We start from the raw sequence: 18,384 nt of genomic DNA, 5'->3' as shown, positions 1-18,384 counted from the left end.
TCTAATTTTACCTTTATCGATATATTTATATCAATACATATTAGGATATATTTGAAAAAGAAAGTTATTTTAAACACTAATTTGCAGAGATGTGTTATGAATTAAGTAAAATGAAATATTATATATTTTATACATGTACAATAATCTGTTTTTGGAATTTGAATAGGTGGATAAAACAAATATCAGGTATAAATAACATTTAGCAGCATTTTGATATATAAAGATTCTTCCTTGTTAGAAAAAATGGTTTTCGAATAGAATAAATAAGAACAATGACTTCCTCAAGCAAGGAAAGAAGCTGTTTTTAGCGTTTTATATTTGATTAAACAATTGTTTAATGTTAAGGAAACTAATTTTTCTGAGTCAGAATAATTCCTTAATGCAGTTTAATCTCCTTAATAGTCCCGTTTTTCGATAAAAAAGAAAGGAATGTTTTTTAAGGATAAAATTTTAAAAAGACATATCAGGAGATGACTTCTTTTGCTATAAACTTTGTAGCGAAGAAAAATTTCGTAGATTTCACCTTTTGAATATTGGCGTTTTCCTTTATTTATTTGTTAAATTAGCCCATCTTTTAAAGGAGATCAATACGGTCTAAAAATGGCCAAGACCATCGAGCCCACTGGGCGTCAAACGGAAGTAGTATTAACAGCAGAGAAAAGCAGTCGAAGAGGTTGGTATAATTTATGTTTTCAAAGAAGTAAGAAGTAGTGTGGTAGTCAATGGAAAGTTTTAGTATTATTGTTCCACTATCATTTCAATAAATGTGTCAGTGAGCAATATTTTGATATCGTTCAATGCTTATTAAGTGTTGTCTTGCTTAACAACTGCGATTTATTATTTTTTTTTAATTATTATTCAAAAAACCTAATGCTATTTGAACAAACTGTGTGATTGATATGCTTACAATACAATTTTTGTTTTTGAGGAAGTACACGAGATTACAATAAATATATATGACAATACATTAATAAGAAAAAATAGTAAGAGAAAAATTGTTTAAAAAATTGTCATAAGCTACAACAATTGAAACTGAAGAACGTTTTCTCTTTAAATGCTCATTATACAACGACTTACGCAACTCTCTTTTAGAAACCACTTTAGGCTCCGTAAATTGTAATGACAAGGATTTATTTATAACATTACTTTGTAACGTTCCCCGACAATGTGCTCAATTCATATTTAAAACTTTCAGGATAAGTTGAGCCAAATTTTTACTCTGCCGTTATATTTGTATTAAAATTCAAAACAGTGACGTATAGGTCCGATGGGCCGGGTGTGACAATATACATGTATGATATATTTCAATGTGTATTGGTTCAATTGAAACACATTTCACTATAATAAACGTTTTACTTACCTACTGCTAATACAAGTTCTCCCAGTTGTTCAAAATAATCCTATTTATTGTCATAGATTATCATAAACTATTATATTTGTTTTGTTCATTTTCTTCGTTTATGTTTTTGTTTGAATATGAGATTGAGAGAGGAAAAATGAGTAGTCCAAGCTCCTTTTTCTTGATAAAAATTCAAAATGAATAACTTTTTCATCAGTTTTGGCAACAGAAAAATGTAACAAAAGGCCAAAAATCTATTTTAATGATAAGATAAAAATATCATAACTAGATTAAAATTTAGGTTTGAAAATTTAATACTCATAGATGCAATACTTTAGAGGTGGTAGCAATTGCTGTGATGAATTTTGCAATAAGTGCTATCAATTGAAGACGATGATAAACCCCGGAGAATGTGTATGCTTCTATCGAAAACCTGTCATTTCACCTCTTTGTTGTAAATGCTCCATCTCCAAGCTATGCAGAGGATATATACGCCTCCTGAAAAGCTCTTAACATGGGATGCGATCAATGATTGCAGTCTGCATACCGTAAATTGACGAAACAGCTGATTTTCATGTCTTTGTGTCAGGATATTGTCAATCACAGACAATCTAGATATCCTAGGATTTATCCAGCAATCATTGAAAAATGCACAAAGAATCATATTGATCATGGGGCTGAATTAGCCTTTGCAAAAATTGTTAGACGAAACCTACCGTTTCTCCAGGTTTTTTTTTAATTTTCAACTGAACAAATCTCTAAACAAAACTTAATAAAACAAAACTTAATAGAATATATTATGCGAACACTCTCAACATTATATAATCCATTGATTTCTTCTTGATACTAGAAACGTTGTAACAAAAGCTCGTATATTTTATTCACAATACAGGGGTTTTAAAGCAGATGACATACCTTTAATTCATTATCCCCAAATTCAATATGGTTTCGAGGAACACTGCAGGCGTCTACGATTGAAAACGAGATTTAAAATTTAATGCCAAACAATTTTAGCAAATAAATAAACAAAAAATGAAAAAAAATCCATTTTAAAAGCTCTCACAGGAACTGGATTTACCATATTTTGCCAGTTTTTATCATCCATCGGAATTGAGGCAAGGGATTATCATCCTCCAGAGATTTCTGAGCAGATCTTGATATACTTCGTTACCCACTGCTGCAATATGCTCAAATTGAGTCACAGTACTATCAAATTGCATCTTGCGGCGGCGAGATTCCGTTACATCAAGGCTGGAGTACCAAACCCTCTTTTGTTCGTCATCAGATACTTGTGTGAGGTTACAAACAGCGATGAGAGGAATTCAGAAGCAAATGTGCACAAAAGAGAAATGAAGACCCATGACATACAGATTGATGTAGCTGATTTAACATTATACAATTTTTTTCCGGATTGAGTTTGAATTTTAGAATATTCTGGATTTACGAATTCGGTTTTGTTATTTGAGTTTTTCGTGGGTGCACGAGCTGTTTAGATTTTTCTTAGTCTCCGTGCTTAATAACATTTACCATGTTTAATATGTTTGTTTCTACGAGAGGTAAGTTTAACATGAAATCTACTTAAGGATTGTTTTGTGCAGAGAGTTATGCATAAATGATAGGTAAAACAAAAGTGTTCAACTGTGAAGATGTATTTTTAGTAACATGTTAGAATGTTGGCACACGTGTTACATCTAAGAATGTGTTTATAAATTTAAAGACACAAGTATCATTGTAGCATGTTTCTATTGTATGATAATATCGGAATTACAGGTTTCATTGGTTGGATGCGATAGCTTTTGCACTCAACCATAGGCATACATATATGGCCATTCAACTTGAATTGTGTGATTTGCTAGTAGTACGAGTTTCGTTATCTTTGCTAAATTACTGAGCACAAGTGAAAATAATGTCTACAAAAACACATGGCATCTATTTACTAGAGTGATATTTGTCATATACTGAATGTGATTTTTTTGTTTATTTATTAGCATCAAAACTTACGTTTTTAGGTCACCTGAGTACTCAGATGACCTATTGCTATCCGTTTTCGTCCGTTGTCGTGCGTTAACAATTTATATTTTTAACTTCTTCTTAAAAACTAAAAAGCTGATTGTTATTATTTTTGGTGTGAGACATCTCTAATGTAAGATGAATCTAAATTGTGACATTCACGGCTCTACCACCCCTGGGGCGCCACATGTGGGGCCAAATATGCGCCAAATTTTAAAAAAATCTTCTTTTTTACTCCAACACGTGTGAGGAAAACATTTTTAAGACATTTATTCATTTCAAAACTGAAACAGATTCTAAAATCGCTTGGTGTTGCTGGTGAGAATTACTTTTGATTTGCTTCAAAATGTAAATGATGAAAATATACAGGAACATCAGATCACATTGTTTGTACTATTTCCGAGTAGATAAGACACATGTTTATGTCCTCACTCATGTTATTATAAAAAAAATACATCGATATGTAAGTCGCATATAAGTTTTAATCTATTTGGTAGATAAAATATAATTCATACTTTTAAACTTCGGCCGATTAATTCTTCTCGATGCATAAAGTTTAATATCTATTATCTACATCTGTTCTGAAGGGATCTAATCAGCGGGGCAGGGAATTTTTTTTTGTTTACTGACGTAGAAATTCCCGTGATAAAATAGTAACTTCGTCCGACTGACTACAGGTATGAGTTCTCTTTCTCTCTCCTCTTTCTCTCTCCTTCTCTCTTACTAGTTCGTTCTCTATTAAAAACAAAAGCACGGTATACATGTACCTGTTATTCTTACAAAAGGGCAACAAAGGTACCACATATATGTTTGTTTGTCTGTGTATTAATCCTTTTTTTTTGGTATTACAAAAACTTCTATGACGTCACCAATTGAATTTAGTCAACGTTTATTTTCATTATTTAATCAGCAGTTGTTGGATATATAAATTATATCCAACTGATGGTCAGTTAGCTATTCGAATGAAATTTCAGCAGCAATATCGCCCTTTCTTAATTTTGATAGATTTGGGATTATATAAATCACTTCGACAAACACTTTTAGACTTCCTCTTTGAACTATGAACCATAACTCTCATTTTCATTAGGTTTAACAATATAGGGAAAATTGTCGCACTATGACTTCATAAGACTCCTATAAAAATTTTAAACAAATCATTGTCTGATAATGTACGTCAAAATTCGGATTTTTCCTTTCTCCTTGCAAGTTTAAAATATCATTCAAACGGTATCCGTGTCTTTTCCGGAACCATGGACCTCTATATACATTGTATTCATCATCTAAATCTATGTCTGCTCAGCACAGCGGAATGGTTTTCTATAACATGTGCACCCGTTCACTATGAAAAAAGGTGTGTTTGGTTAAGCTACTGTGTATAGTAATGTTGGAATTATGAATGAGCTACGTGCTTTTGTATTACAGCACATTTGAATATATGAATGGGTCAATGCTTCTTTGAAGTTTAATGAAGGGAATGTTTTGAAGAATGATAAATAACTCGATTGTGTTGATTAGTTTAGAGAAAACACCCCGAAGGCCAGAAGAGGGAATGTTTTCTTTAGCTATTCAACACTATCTCATTATTTATCTTTCACGTTCATGTGCCTACACTAACAGGTAATCTCTCGGTGTGGGTGCGACACGTAACCATAGACTTGACTGTATTGATCTGAATGATGTTTGTCAACAACGTTAGACCTCTAGTCTATATTCAGACATACTTCCCTGTCTTGTTAAGATGCAGATAACATTTTTTTGTTGATATTCAGCTCAGTTTACATCAATATCTATACTTACCTGCATCAACTTTTTGCATTTTCCCCGAGCTGCCTACGATCATGCCTGAACTTTTGAGACCACCCCTGTGGTATCATCTAGTGTTTACCCATAATGCACAAGCATACTTCCGTTTCAGTTTTGTTCGGGCATTCGAGAAGAAAAGCCGCGTGTTTTTCTTCGATTAAAATTTCTTAAGCCTGCGGTCTTAAAATGTCTGATTCATTTAAAATTTGCGTAAAATGTAATAGAGAAATGACCGTTTTGGATGACCACGCAGAGTGCTATAGACACAGAGTTTGCAACGAAGCATTTCCATGCGAAGTTTGCAGTAAGTGGTCAGAGGAAAAACGGACGTTGATCAGAAAGATGATCGAGCGAAAGAAATCTGAAGTCAGTATATGATAAACTACATGTTAAGGGTAAGACTTAAACAATTTGCGGATCTAGAACGTTTTATTCCACAAATAAAGGGGATTCCAATGAATAATTGTTTTGTCATGTTGTAAATATTGAATTTGCCGGGTGGCAATAGATAAACAATTTACAACATGACAATATGTCAATTTTGTATTATGTATTTACTGCCACACGGCAAAAGTTTACAATATGAAAGTTTGCCATAAGGGAGGAGGGGGGGGGTGAGCTTTATTTTCAGATACTTAACTAATTTAGCTACGCGCCTCTTGATCCGCGCATGTCATATGGATTTTATTAGTAAATTTTTATTTACATTTAGCGAATATTCCACTTATATTTGCAAAGGAAATCTGCGACGTTCAATTTTCTACGATTACACTTTGCTAATTCATGCGCGCCATGAGAACAAATATCAACGTTTTCATGTGTTTTGAGTATATTATTTTTGTAAGATTTAAAGAAACTTTCAATTTAATATACATGTAACCAATCTGATAAGTACTTTTGAAAAATAATCATTGAATTATATCTACTCCTTAATAAAAAAGATTTTTCTCCACAAAGTTTCTGACACTATATTTTTTTGTCGCGGAAGCTAACTAAATGATATAATAATATGGCAGTTATATGCATGTTTCATATTCCTGAATAAGAGGGTAAATCATGGCTTTATAGTAGCGATACACAGCATTTCATTCAAATAGACATCACTAGGAAAATATAAATATAAGCATTAACCGCTTACACCAAGCGGCGAAGACGTATTGAATACCGCGTTAAAGCTAACGCTAACACAACGCTTGGTGTGTCATAGGACCGACAATATCAAAAACTCAATGCTTAATCAAAAGTTGCATATATATTGATGTTCATAGGAAAAAATGAGTGACATTGATTGTGGAAGTTGTGACTGCGGTAACTGTGATTGCGGCGACTGTGATTGCGGTGATTGTGGCGACTGTACCAACTGTGGCGACTGTGATATATGTAACTTTGGCGATTGTTGTAAAGACTGTAATTGTGTGGGGTTCCACGGTTGCTGTGGAGACGGATCAGGCTGCCATTGTTGTGAATGTAACGGTAAGATGTTGATGAGGAGGATGACCATAATATAGCTGCGTTATAAATGACGACGTCTTATCAGGACAGCATCTCTAATATATACTTATACATGTATATATTTCCATTATTTAACATCGTTAAACATTTATAAAAATTCATAGTCGTTCAATGAAAGCACCTACCTAATCTGTCGGGTTTTGAGCTGGTAGAGCAGACCAAACCTAGTTACTCGAACCCGAAAAATCTTGATAAACGAAAATGTAGGGAAAAAATTAGAAACCCACAAAGCATAAATGTTATTTTCTATAGAGGGTTTTTTTCGGTGGTGGATTGCCTTCTTAAAAAATAGTCTCATGTATGTCAACTTTTAGTTCTAGATTTATAAACTCTTGAAATTGTACGCGAGAATATTTTTTTTTTGGGGGGGGGGGGGGTGTTTGTGATATTTATTTTTCTGTATTTAAAAAAAAAACAAGCACAGGCTTAGAGTCAGAAAAAAAATTCTTTGGAACACGCATGCATATTAATGTACAAATAGTTACCGTTGTGTTACCATTAAAATGTTTGATAAAATCGATTTATGTATCGCTCACTTATAAAAAGGTTCGTTTCTTAGGTTTTTGGTAATCATTTTGGGTCACCGCTATTCTGAAAATTTTGCATCATATCAATTCAAGTAGTATATTTGTATTTTACAATGCCAAATAAACTATATTGAATAAAATTAGTTTTTTTAAATCACATTGTTACTAAATTTAGTAAGGGACAATATTTTGTGGCGGAAGGTTTTTAAGAAGGAAATGGAAAATTTTCACAACTCACTAGTTATAGAGTACTCTTACTTTAGCTTCTTAATTTTCAGCGCAGACCAAACTTCTAGATAGTTTGTGGATTACAATATATTCATGATATTCTGAAAAAAACATATTTAAACCATATTTTGATATTTCTATTGATATATATTGGCATGGTTAGCTTATTTTTCATAGAAGTTGAGAAAAAATTAAATCTAATTTTAGCCTCAAATTTTTAATATGTGACCCCTACTTATTTTACTTTTAAATGAGACATTGAATGTATGTCTATTTGTATGCAACGTTTTGGAAATATGACATTACAATAAAAAAAAGTATTTGCGTTATAATTTGATTGCTCCAAAATTTTGTTACATCTGTCGTTGTGTTCATTATGTACTGTTCTTTAAAGCCACTACTAAAACCAAAATTTTTAAACTTTGACTTTTATTTTACTTTCCTAGTCACTACATGTGTTCAACTTCATACTGTATTAAAATCTTAACTAAATAATTGTTCAAACTATAAATATTTGTTTGATTTCTTCAAATTATTAATTTCTATGTGAAATTTAAGCAAAAAATTCTGGAAAATTATTATTTCTGTTTGATGCCCTATATTTCCAAAAAATGGCATTTTAGGTCCCCATCTTTATATCTAAGTGGTTTTCGGATGATTGACATTACTATTATTTCAGAAGCCTATAAAATCCCCAATGCGAACCGCGGAATGATAAATTCACTATCAGCAATAACTTTTGAGCAAGCCATCAGTTTTTAAATCTATTCCAGCCTCCTCCGTTGGGAAATCACGGCTGATCTTTGTAAATCTTGGTTAAGGTACCTCACTACAGTTTGGTTAGATATCATAGCTCTGTGAATTAAGTATCGGGCTTGTGAACGCAAATCCTGAGTTCGAATCCTGGGGCATTTGTTCATATTTACCTAGTCAAAGTTTTGAAAGTCCTTTTTTGTTTTAAATCAAAGCGGCTTATTTGTCTCCCTTTTTGACCTGTATACCTCTTATGCATCATGTGTCTTTTATAATCAAGTAATTTTGTGCTGAGTTAAGAAAGTGTTTCAATGTTAAGTGAACCACCTTAAACTAACAATTAAAAACAGTATATCTGGAGATGTGATCACCCGTGTGTTCTCGACGATGGCCAATCAATCTCATAAACTGACAAGTCCCCCCCCCCCCCCATAATAGGCCCTTCCCTTTTGGCAAACTTGAATTTGCCTAAATATCTTGTAATAAAATTTCCCCTTGGTAGGACCCTTTAAATACCTTCTTAGTTATAATATTAGAAAACAAAGCATAAGAGAAAGCTATGTGATATGAAAACCAATGCGTTACACAACTTTACCTGCAGATGGATGCAAGTTTCCTTACATTTCTAATTTTCCAAAGAATAACTCTAAATAGTCAGTTTTCTTAAAGAAAGATGGCCAGTAAGGGGAGAGTTTTTAATAAATATTACCGATATTCATTTCTTATTTTTGTTCAGTATTCAACGTTATATAAACAGATAACAAATACACCTGTCTAACTGTTATATTGTACTTTGGTTGCAGGATGTTGCTCTGACGAGGGTGGGGATGTCCTTACACCATCCTCTGTTGTAACTGCCCAACCCAAATCTTATGAAGAGGCCGGTGAAAATGCTGTTATTTCACAACCAATGAAATCTTACAATACATGTACTTGACTGGAATGTTTTTTTTAAGTTTTAAACAAGTAATTGCTTCTATTAATTTTCTATTTGTCCATTTTTAAAAGGGTGATATAAACTGCAGTTAAGTATCTCACACTTTGAGCTGATTCTCAAATGTGCGAATGGGATGACGATGAAGTCTTATTTCCCTCTTTATTTAAATTATAAAAGAAATTTCTACAATGATATATACATGTATTATGTAATTTGTTTCCTGCAATGGACTGTGAACTTCATAATCCGAATGAATCATCAAAGAAAGCATTGTATCTTTTATGTTTATATATTTCTTTTACAAATTGATAAACTTATTTTAAATAAAGTAAAATTAATTAAATTATTGTAAATGTACTTCAGTACGTTAGGTAAAAAATGAGCCAAATCGTCTACTATGGAAATTTGAATTGACACTATCAGGATTATTTCGTGCAGTCTGTGATTTTCTTAGGTTGCTAAAGGTTTTGACCAATGAATGAACGGGGAGCATAGATTTAAGTCCTTTCAGTTTCTTCAGATCTTTGAATAAAATTCAGTTTTCTTAATAAAAAGAGGGAATCATACTTGGTGGATATAAATATATTTTTTTTAACAAAATAATTTAGTCTCATTCGTCTAAAAGGGTTTTTAAAAACCTGTTAAACATATCATGGAATACTTAATGAAAATAAACAAATACCAATGAGAACTTAAAAATACTATTATTTCAATTTTTTATATGTCCTTAAAAAGACACAACCAGGCATATATTTTCTTGCTATGTTATACTTATTCTTCAACAGCACACTGCGCACTTAACATTTTTTTATTCATCAAATGGCCATTAGAGACTTACAAGTAATAGCTTTCCAAAAAGCTTGCCTGACTAAACAAAATCATTTAATGGAAGCATGCATGTATCAATTAGGCTATCTTATCAGAAATGAATCTACATTTTCGCTGCTGATCATAAATTTATAAATGGAACGTGCTTTAAGACGAAATGCAAGTGTTCTCTAGAACATGTACATAATTATACAGAGAGCTCTATCACTTAAAATTCAATTATTTTATTAATTTATTTTTTTAGGAATGCACACATATCATTTAAGTGCAGGTAAGCTTGCAAGCTAGAGATTAAATAGTCATTTTAAAAAAATTGTATTTGTTATATCAAGATGCAAAATCAACTGAAAGGCATTTTTAAACATATTCAACCATATGAAATATGAAAGGGTATACAAACGCGTATTGTTTCTGAATGTGTGTGGGGCAACTTCATCAAATTATCTTGACAAGCAATTAAAAGCTTTAGGATGAGTTCTCAAATTCATGAAAAAACCCTAACTGTAACTTCAATTCAATTAAAATTCCTTATTTGCAGTTTCATTTATTACATGCTCCTACAAAAAAGGAGAGGGGAAGTGGGGGGGGGGGGGGCAAATACATGATATTTCTATCTATTATATAAAGTTAAGAAAAGTGCCTGCTGCAAATAAAGTTGGGAGGGGGAAGCAGCACCCCCCCAACCCCCGATGCTACGATGTAAACATACGGTGTGCTCTTGGGTATTCGCATGATTCTAACGGACTCGTCCACTAATCGGCACGCAAAAACTAGTAATGAGGCATTATGGCACAAAGTCCTGCTTTACCATTCTTGCAACGGCTGAGATCTTACATGTAATTCATCCAATTGTTTGAATGAACTCATTCATTGGCAGAGATCCATGGGGAGTGGGTCAAATGATTTTTTTGACATTTGTGTTGTAACAGCTGCATACATATATTCTATACTTTGGATCGGATTTTATGGAAGAAATCTATCGAATTAACAAACACACTTGATTAGTAATTGTTAGATGTAGTAATGTACATTTAGTAAGACACACGAGTTATGATTCCTTTTCAAGATAATGAAAATCGCCAAAATAAACGAAAATCGGGTCACATCCCGCTTTGGCGATTTAAATCCTCAAGTAAACATTCCAGCTGTATGAATATATATTTGTTTTCATCCAAACTGACTCTTGTAATAATGATAATCCAACACCAATTATTACTTACATTGTACCGTAATAGACAATATGTTACAACTCCCTTCCCCTTTTCCACCGTTCAAATATGGTGGAATGCTGATCGATTACAAACGTGCACTGCATGGAAAACATCCTTTTTGCTTGAAAACTCTTGCTCGCTGTTGTTATTACATCCAATATAACATATTCATCAATTGTGAATGTAAATGCTGACACATTAAACATGCAACGGGTAATCTTTTTTGTGAAATATCATGATATTGCTTGCTTCCATTGTCTGCACTGTTTCGGAGAATGCAACTTTCAAACCTTAGATATGCCATGTCACGACGTCAGGCAAATACATGCTCATATAGATTATACGTAACATATATATTGCAAGCATTGATATGAGTTCGTTGTAGTACATAAAACTGGATTTTTTACCATCGTAGAAATGCATTCATTTGATAAAATAAATACATCTGATTAAATTCATTTAATTGAGTGTTGACATTTTCATTTTTTCTTTCTTTTGGAACCAGAAAGAACAAATGAAATTCATATTACAATTTTTTTAAGCTAACCATACGTTATACGGAAGTAGAAAGATCTAAGACCTTTAGAATGAAGCTTAGTTTGATTTCAACAAATCTTGTGGTTTTTGATACGTTCTATTATTTTTGCTTGGTTTGTTTACCATTACAATGGAAAGAACAAGTATAACGTTTGTTATTGTTATTTTTTTAAATATTGTTATCTGTAAAAGGTGTGTCTTGTATTGTCCTGTTTTATCAATGTGAGCTCAAATTTATTCATACTTATATCAAAACGCTTGTCTAATGAACAAACATTATTTGTAACGTGTCAATATATTTGTCTATATTTGTTTAAATACTTCTCGGTATTTTTGTACATTTACATGAAATATCATTTTTATGTCCTTGATTGCAAGTTGACTGATGATAAAGGATTGTCCAAATCAATTTTGTTTGCCATACATCTTTATAGTTCATTTAAATAAATTTCTATTTGTATATATTCATAAAGATTGTTTTCTTGCAAGGTCTTTTTTTCATAAAAATCTAGTGGAAATGTCAAAAACTACATGTATACATGTATTTGTAAACAAAAGTTACTTATATACATACTTCTGTATGCATAAAAATATCTCTTTCAGTACTGTGAAGTTTTATGTGTTTAAAAGAACGAATTGTTCAAAGCCCTTTTTGTCTTTTATCTACCCATCTATCTAATTTTGCCTTTATCTTCATATTATTATCAATACATCTAAGGATATATTTGAAAAAAAAGTTATTTTAAACAAGAAGTTGCAAAGATGTGGTCTGAATTAAGTATAAAAAAAAAATGACAATAAACCATGACCCATCTCAAAAACCCACAAAAAGAAATACAAATTCAAAGCAGAGCAACACATACCTCCAAATAGATGGAGGTAGAATCAGGTGCATAGGAGGAGTGAGCATCCTCTGCAGATCGATCACACCTGCCGTGTGCTCGTTGATGTAATCGGGAAAAAATTCGGAAAAGTCCGTAGACAATTAGGTGATTAATTATGGTCTAACAATTAGTTCGAAAAACGGCAGTCAGCATGCGACCCAGTGGAAGATTGTATTTGCTGACAAGGTTGTTTTATTGATCATAGAACTTACAAAAAGATGACTTCAAGTGAGACTGTAAATAGTCCTGTTTTATCAACTTGTTTGTCAGTAGCTTGCTTCGTTTTAGAAACTGTTCATACGAAGAGTATGCCCTTGCGTATCGAATCAACTGGGAGACAAAAACACAATATACAGGTGATGAAGGTATATTGCTACATAAGTAAGGAAAGTTGACTTTAGAAAAATTGAAGTCATTGCGTTTATCATAAAGTTTTGTTGTTAGGTTACCATCAATGTCCATGTCCAGTAAAATATCTAAATATGAAACAGATGACGCAGACTCTGTGGTATCTTTTATTTCAAGTTCACCGAGATATATCGACTCGCTAAAGTATGGAGATAACAATTGTTAATTGATAACACGTCGTCGATACACGTGAATGTTGAGTTGAAGGCCACAGCGAGTGATTTATTTTTTTCACGTACAAGTTTTTGAATAAATTCTGCTTCATAAGAATACAAAAATAAATCTGCTAACAATGGGGCACCATTGATACCCATGGTAATTCCAACAGATTGTTGGAAGACTTGATTTCCAAAAAAACTAAATAGATGTTGTCTATCAGAAACTCAAGCATCTTTTTATTGTCAACTTCAGAGTACTTGTGTGTGTGCAATCAGAATGGTTTTTAACAATATAATTTTTTAGATTTCCAATTACAAGGTAAGCATTTTTACGACTTCCATTTTTATTGAAGAAAGAACTGTCGATGATATAAAAAAGCCTAGATTTTAATGTATAGGGAAAATTCCTTTTCTAAAAAAAAAAAGATAAAAAAGCTGTATTTTGTATGGAATCATCCTTAGGCAGTTTAGATTCAAGTTCGTTCAAATCATGATTTCCGGGGTATGTTGGGGCCATATAGGAGAGGGGGGGAGGGGTTCAAATTATTTCATACTAGGTATTTATAGAAATAAAACTAGAAACAAAACCAATTGGCCAGAAAAGTTACATCTTGTGTGGAATCATTTTAATTTAGTGTGAATTAAGGGGTTGGGCTACATTATGGAAATATTCTTCTTCTCAGAAACATATTGGCCAGAAAAAAACTCTGTCTTGTGTGGATCATCCTAAGGTAGTGTAAATTCAAGTTCGTTCAATTTATGATCCCTTGAGGTAGAGTGGGGCCACAACAGCAGGGGGGTATATTTTTACATAGGAAAACAAAATTATCCAAAGAAACTCAAAGGTTGTAATTGATGATATAACTTATATGCAAGCATGTTGACATTTGTTGATTCTCACTTGTTTAAACTTTGAGTCTGGACAATGTTTTGGCCACATAATGGCTTAACGTTTGATGTAGGTTTATATTTATATGAACAGTTGTTTTTCTTGAGAATCTTGAGAGTTTCCCTACTCAGTATGTGATATAACTATGAAATCATTCAGTTACAAAAAGAGGTCAATATCTACAGTAACATAAACAAACATCAGGATAAATTTTGAAAATCTCTTTATAAAGGATCTATTTCAAAATTGCCCAAATATTTTGTATATGAATTCATTAAGCTGGTTTAATCAGGATATTGTTTCTCAGGTGAGTGATGTTGCCCATTGGCTTATTGTTTAACAATTTTCTCAATCTATTTAAGTTAACGTTTTTAATAATATACGACCTGTTTTATATTGCTTATAATCTTTTAATATCTTTTTATTCTTAAACCAGGTTGGCGGATTTTGTTGGTATTCATAAAGCTGATGTGCAATCAAGAGTTCTGTGAGTTTTCTATTTATCCATTCTCGTGAACAAAACCACAAATACCAAAATCGTAACATTGCTTAATTGTTTTTCCCAGGTTTACCAGAAAATTCAGTTCAGTGGGTTTTAAACATTAAACAGAAAAGTGAAATACATTTTGACTAATACGTTTCGATGTATGAAGCTTGACACATGAAGGGCACAGTACTACTCGTGCACGTCAATTACACTTTAACACTGCATTGTTAAGAAGTACTTCTATGTGAAGTCGATCACATACGTTTTGATGGGTGAAGCTGGATACATGTGGGGCACAATATTGGTAATTTGGTATACATTTTTACACTCGCAAGGCAGTATCCACTTTGTTAGGCAAGACATTTGACACTTCACATGCACACAATTATACATTTTTTATTTTGTTGATTTTATAATACTAAGGAAAAAAAATTGTATAAACTCATTGTTTCCTCATTATGAGTATATGATTATGTTTATTTTTTTTGTTCATGGATTAGGGGACACAATTGGCATTTCTTATCATTTTAATTGCATAGTCTTGCATTTATGTAAAATATTTATTTTTGCAATGTTGTTTAATAAATATAGCTACATTTATAAAAAAAAAAAATTGAGTGTGATTATTGAATGTATTACCACGGAACAAAGTGAACGATTTATTGAAATAGTTCAATGCTTTAGCCATATGGAATAATTGCCAGAATATTGGATTTTTTAAAAAAAAAACTTGACATGGACAGAAACCCGTAAAACATCAATCAAAATTTCAAAAATTAAATTTTAAATTTATTGTTCAGTAAATATGAAAGGTAATATTTAAATACATTTTGGTAATGTAAAGGTCAACTTTGCATGTTTACTTTGATTAAAGTTGATACAAAGGTATATCTAAAATTCTGGGCATCTTTATTTAAATTTACTGTTAAGTAAATTTTTGTAAAGGTGTGAATTACTGCTCAGTAAACATGAAAGGTAATATTTAAATACATTTTGGTACGGTAAAGATCAACTTTGTAACTTTACTTCAATTAAAGTTGATACAAAGGTAACCTTGATATTCCGTGCATCTTTAATTAAATTTTCTGCTGCAGTAAATTTTTGTAAAGGTGGTTTTTCAAGCAGTGTATTTCACTGCGATTATTCAAAGAGAGCAATCACAACCACGTGACACTCAAATTAATGTCCGAAACAGCTCATTAAAAACGACTAGCCAACGGATTGGTGATGGCTTAAAATGCGTGAATCCTTCCGTATGATGAAATTTCGTGTATTTTTATCTTTAATCTGTTGTCAAAATCCCAACAAAATCATCTTTGATGAGTCACCATGTCAGTTTAATTAAAAACTATTCGTTTTAAAAGCTGATTTTTTTTATTGTAACATTAAATGGTCCTCTATTACCGGATAGTTGAAACATGTTCACGAGTTTTATCAAAGATTCTGTAATTTATTAAGATAAGTTCAATGTATTGTGTTTCTATACATTGCAAACTGATTCATTAGAGGTGTTTACTTTTAATATTTTAGTAAAGTTGTAAAAAAATCCAACGAAAAATGGTTATACATGGTGTGATGCAGAAAATTCCCCGAAGAGTAGAATAGATTACCTTTTTGTGCGCAATGATACAATTGATTATGTAAAAAATATTGTTGTTCGAAAATTACCAGGTACTCATAAAAAAAACACGCGGTTAAGTGACCACATGTTAATAAAATGTAATTTAAATTTTAGTAATTTGGAGAGAGGTAAAGGATACTGGAAATTAAATATCTCGCATCTAGAAAACAAAGACTACAAACGCGGAATCTTAGAATTATTCAAAAACATAGACGACTCATTAGATCCAATATCAAAATGGGAATCTTTTAAAATAAAGGTTCGTGATTATTCCATTAATTACGCAAGACAGTCCAGAAACAATGTAAAATATAGAATAAAATTGATTGAGAAAAGGATAGATGATATAGAAAATTTACCTAGCGGAGATATTGATATGAATGAAAAAAGAAAACTTGAAAAGGAATTAGATTACATGTACGATGAAATAGCTAAAGGAGCGCAGATTAGATCTAAAGCAAAATGGATTAACGAAGGTGAACGAAATACAAAATTTTTTTTAGGTTTGGAAAAGAAACATCAAGCTAACAATACAATATTAGAAATAAAAACCGATAACAAAACTGTAGCAAGTAATGGCGAAATTATAGAGGAAATGTGTCACTTTTATGAAAACTTATATACAAGTAAATCTATTAAAAATCATGATATAAATGCTTATTTAAATGACGTGGAATGTCCAAAACTTAGCAATAATGAAAAAGAATTTTGCGACTCATTACCTACAATTGATGAATGCGTAGATGCAGTCAATAATTTGAAAAATAACAAATCCCCGGGTTTAGACGGTATACCGGCTGAATTTTATAAATGTTTTTGGAAAACAATTGGACCACTCTTTTATGAGGTTTTACTAAGTATTTTCGATAAACAGGAACTACCCTTTTCAAAGCAGTTAGCTCTTATCACTCTTTAATTTAAGAAAGGGGACAAAAATAGCCTTAAAAATTACAGACCATTAAGTTTAACAAATACCGACTATAAAATTTTAGCTTTTGTCCTTGCCCAAAAATTACAAACAGTTATTGATAAACTGATAAGCAAGGAACGATCAGCATATATAAAAGGCCGCTTTATAGGCATAAATGCAAGATTAATCTTAGACATCTATGAATACTGCATGGAAAACAATAATGAGGGTTTATTGCTATTTTTAGATTTTGAAAAAGCATTCGATTCAGTCGAGTGGAATTTCCTTTTTCGAGTTTTAAAACAAAATTTTATTTCATGGGTCAAAATTCTTTACACAAATCCAATTTTTAGAGTTAAGAACAATGGATGGATTTCTAAAACTTGCAAAATGAAAAGAGGCATAAGACAAGGGTGTCCTATCTCAGCACTTCTATATCTGTTTGTCGCGGAAATATTGGCTTATAGATTAAAACACAATTCAAAAATTCAAGGAATAAACATATCAAACATGGTAGACGATTTAAAAACTATACAACATGCGGATGATGTCACTTTAGCCTTGAAAAATATTTCTTCTTTAAATGTTGCAATAAGGACTGTAGAAGAATTCTGTAAACACGCTGGATCAAAAGTTAATATAAACAAAACGCAGTGTATACTACTTGGTAGTTTAAAAGACAAATATAATAATATTAGCGGCATTGATGTAACCAACGATGCTGTTAGATGTTTGGGTATTTACATTGGACATAATAAAAATCAATGCTATGAACTTAATTGGTTACACTCTTTTCAAAATATGGAAAAACTGTTCGAGTCCTGGAAAAAAAGAAAATTAACTATATTTGGAAAAGCATGCATTGTTAATTCACTAGCTATATCTAAAATAATTTATGTGGGTTCTATTTTACCTATGCCTGACCCTGAGTATATAAAACAACTGAAAAAGAGTATATTTAATTTCATTTGGAATAAAAGAGATAGAATTAAAAGAGATACTCTAATTGGAAGGCAAGAAGATGGCGGTATAGGAGTTGTTGATATTGAGTCGAAGTTTAAGGCCTTGAAAGCTGCATGGTGTAGAATATTGATTGACAAAACATGCATAATGAACAAAATAGTTGATAGTTATCTAAGAATTTTAAATGTAGATATCAATTATGTATTAAACGTATCGGAGACTAATAACTCAAATTTTGAAATAATTGTTAAACTTCCTATTTTTTATAGAGAAGTATTTTGTAGTTTCAATGATTGTAAAAAAACCATTGACATTAATAAATTATCTGATATAAATTTTGCTTAACAACCAATTTGGAACAATATTTTATTTCAATTTG

The 18,384-nt window shown here is 31.7% G+C and overlaps 1 protein-coding gene across 1 annotated transcript; it reads left to right on the top strand.

The window, feature by feature from the left end:
- Positions 1–4,648: 4,648 nt before the first annotated feature.
- On the top strand, positions 4,649–10,527 carry LOC128158047 (chorion class high-cysteine HCB protein 13-like). Its single transcript, XM_052820723.1, has 3 exons — positions 4,649–5,547; positions 6,421–6,625; positions 8,976–10,527. The coding sequence occupies exons 1-3, from the start codon at positions 5,527–5,529 to the stop codon at positions 9,107–9,109; spliced, it is 360 nt and encodes a 119-aa protein (XP_052676683.1). The 5' UTR covers positions 4,649–5,526; the 3' UTR covers positions 9,110–10,527.
- The last annotated feature ends 7,857 nt before the right edge of the window (positions 10,528–18,384 follow it).

Source organism: Crassostrea angulata, chromosome 8, assembly GCF_025612915.1.
Source record: "Crassostrea angulata isolate pt1a10 chromosome 8, ASM2561291v2, whole genome shotgun sequence".
NCBI lineage: Eukaryota > Metazoa > Mollusca > Bivalvia > Ostreida > Ostreidae > Magallana > Magallana angulata.
This window is presented reverse-complemented; position numbering and strand designations above follow the sequence as displayed.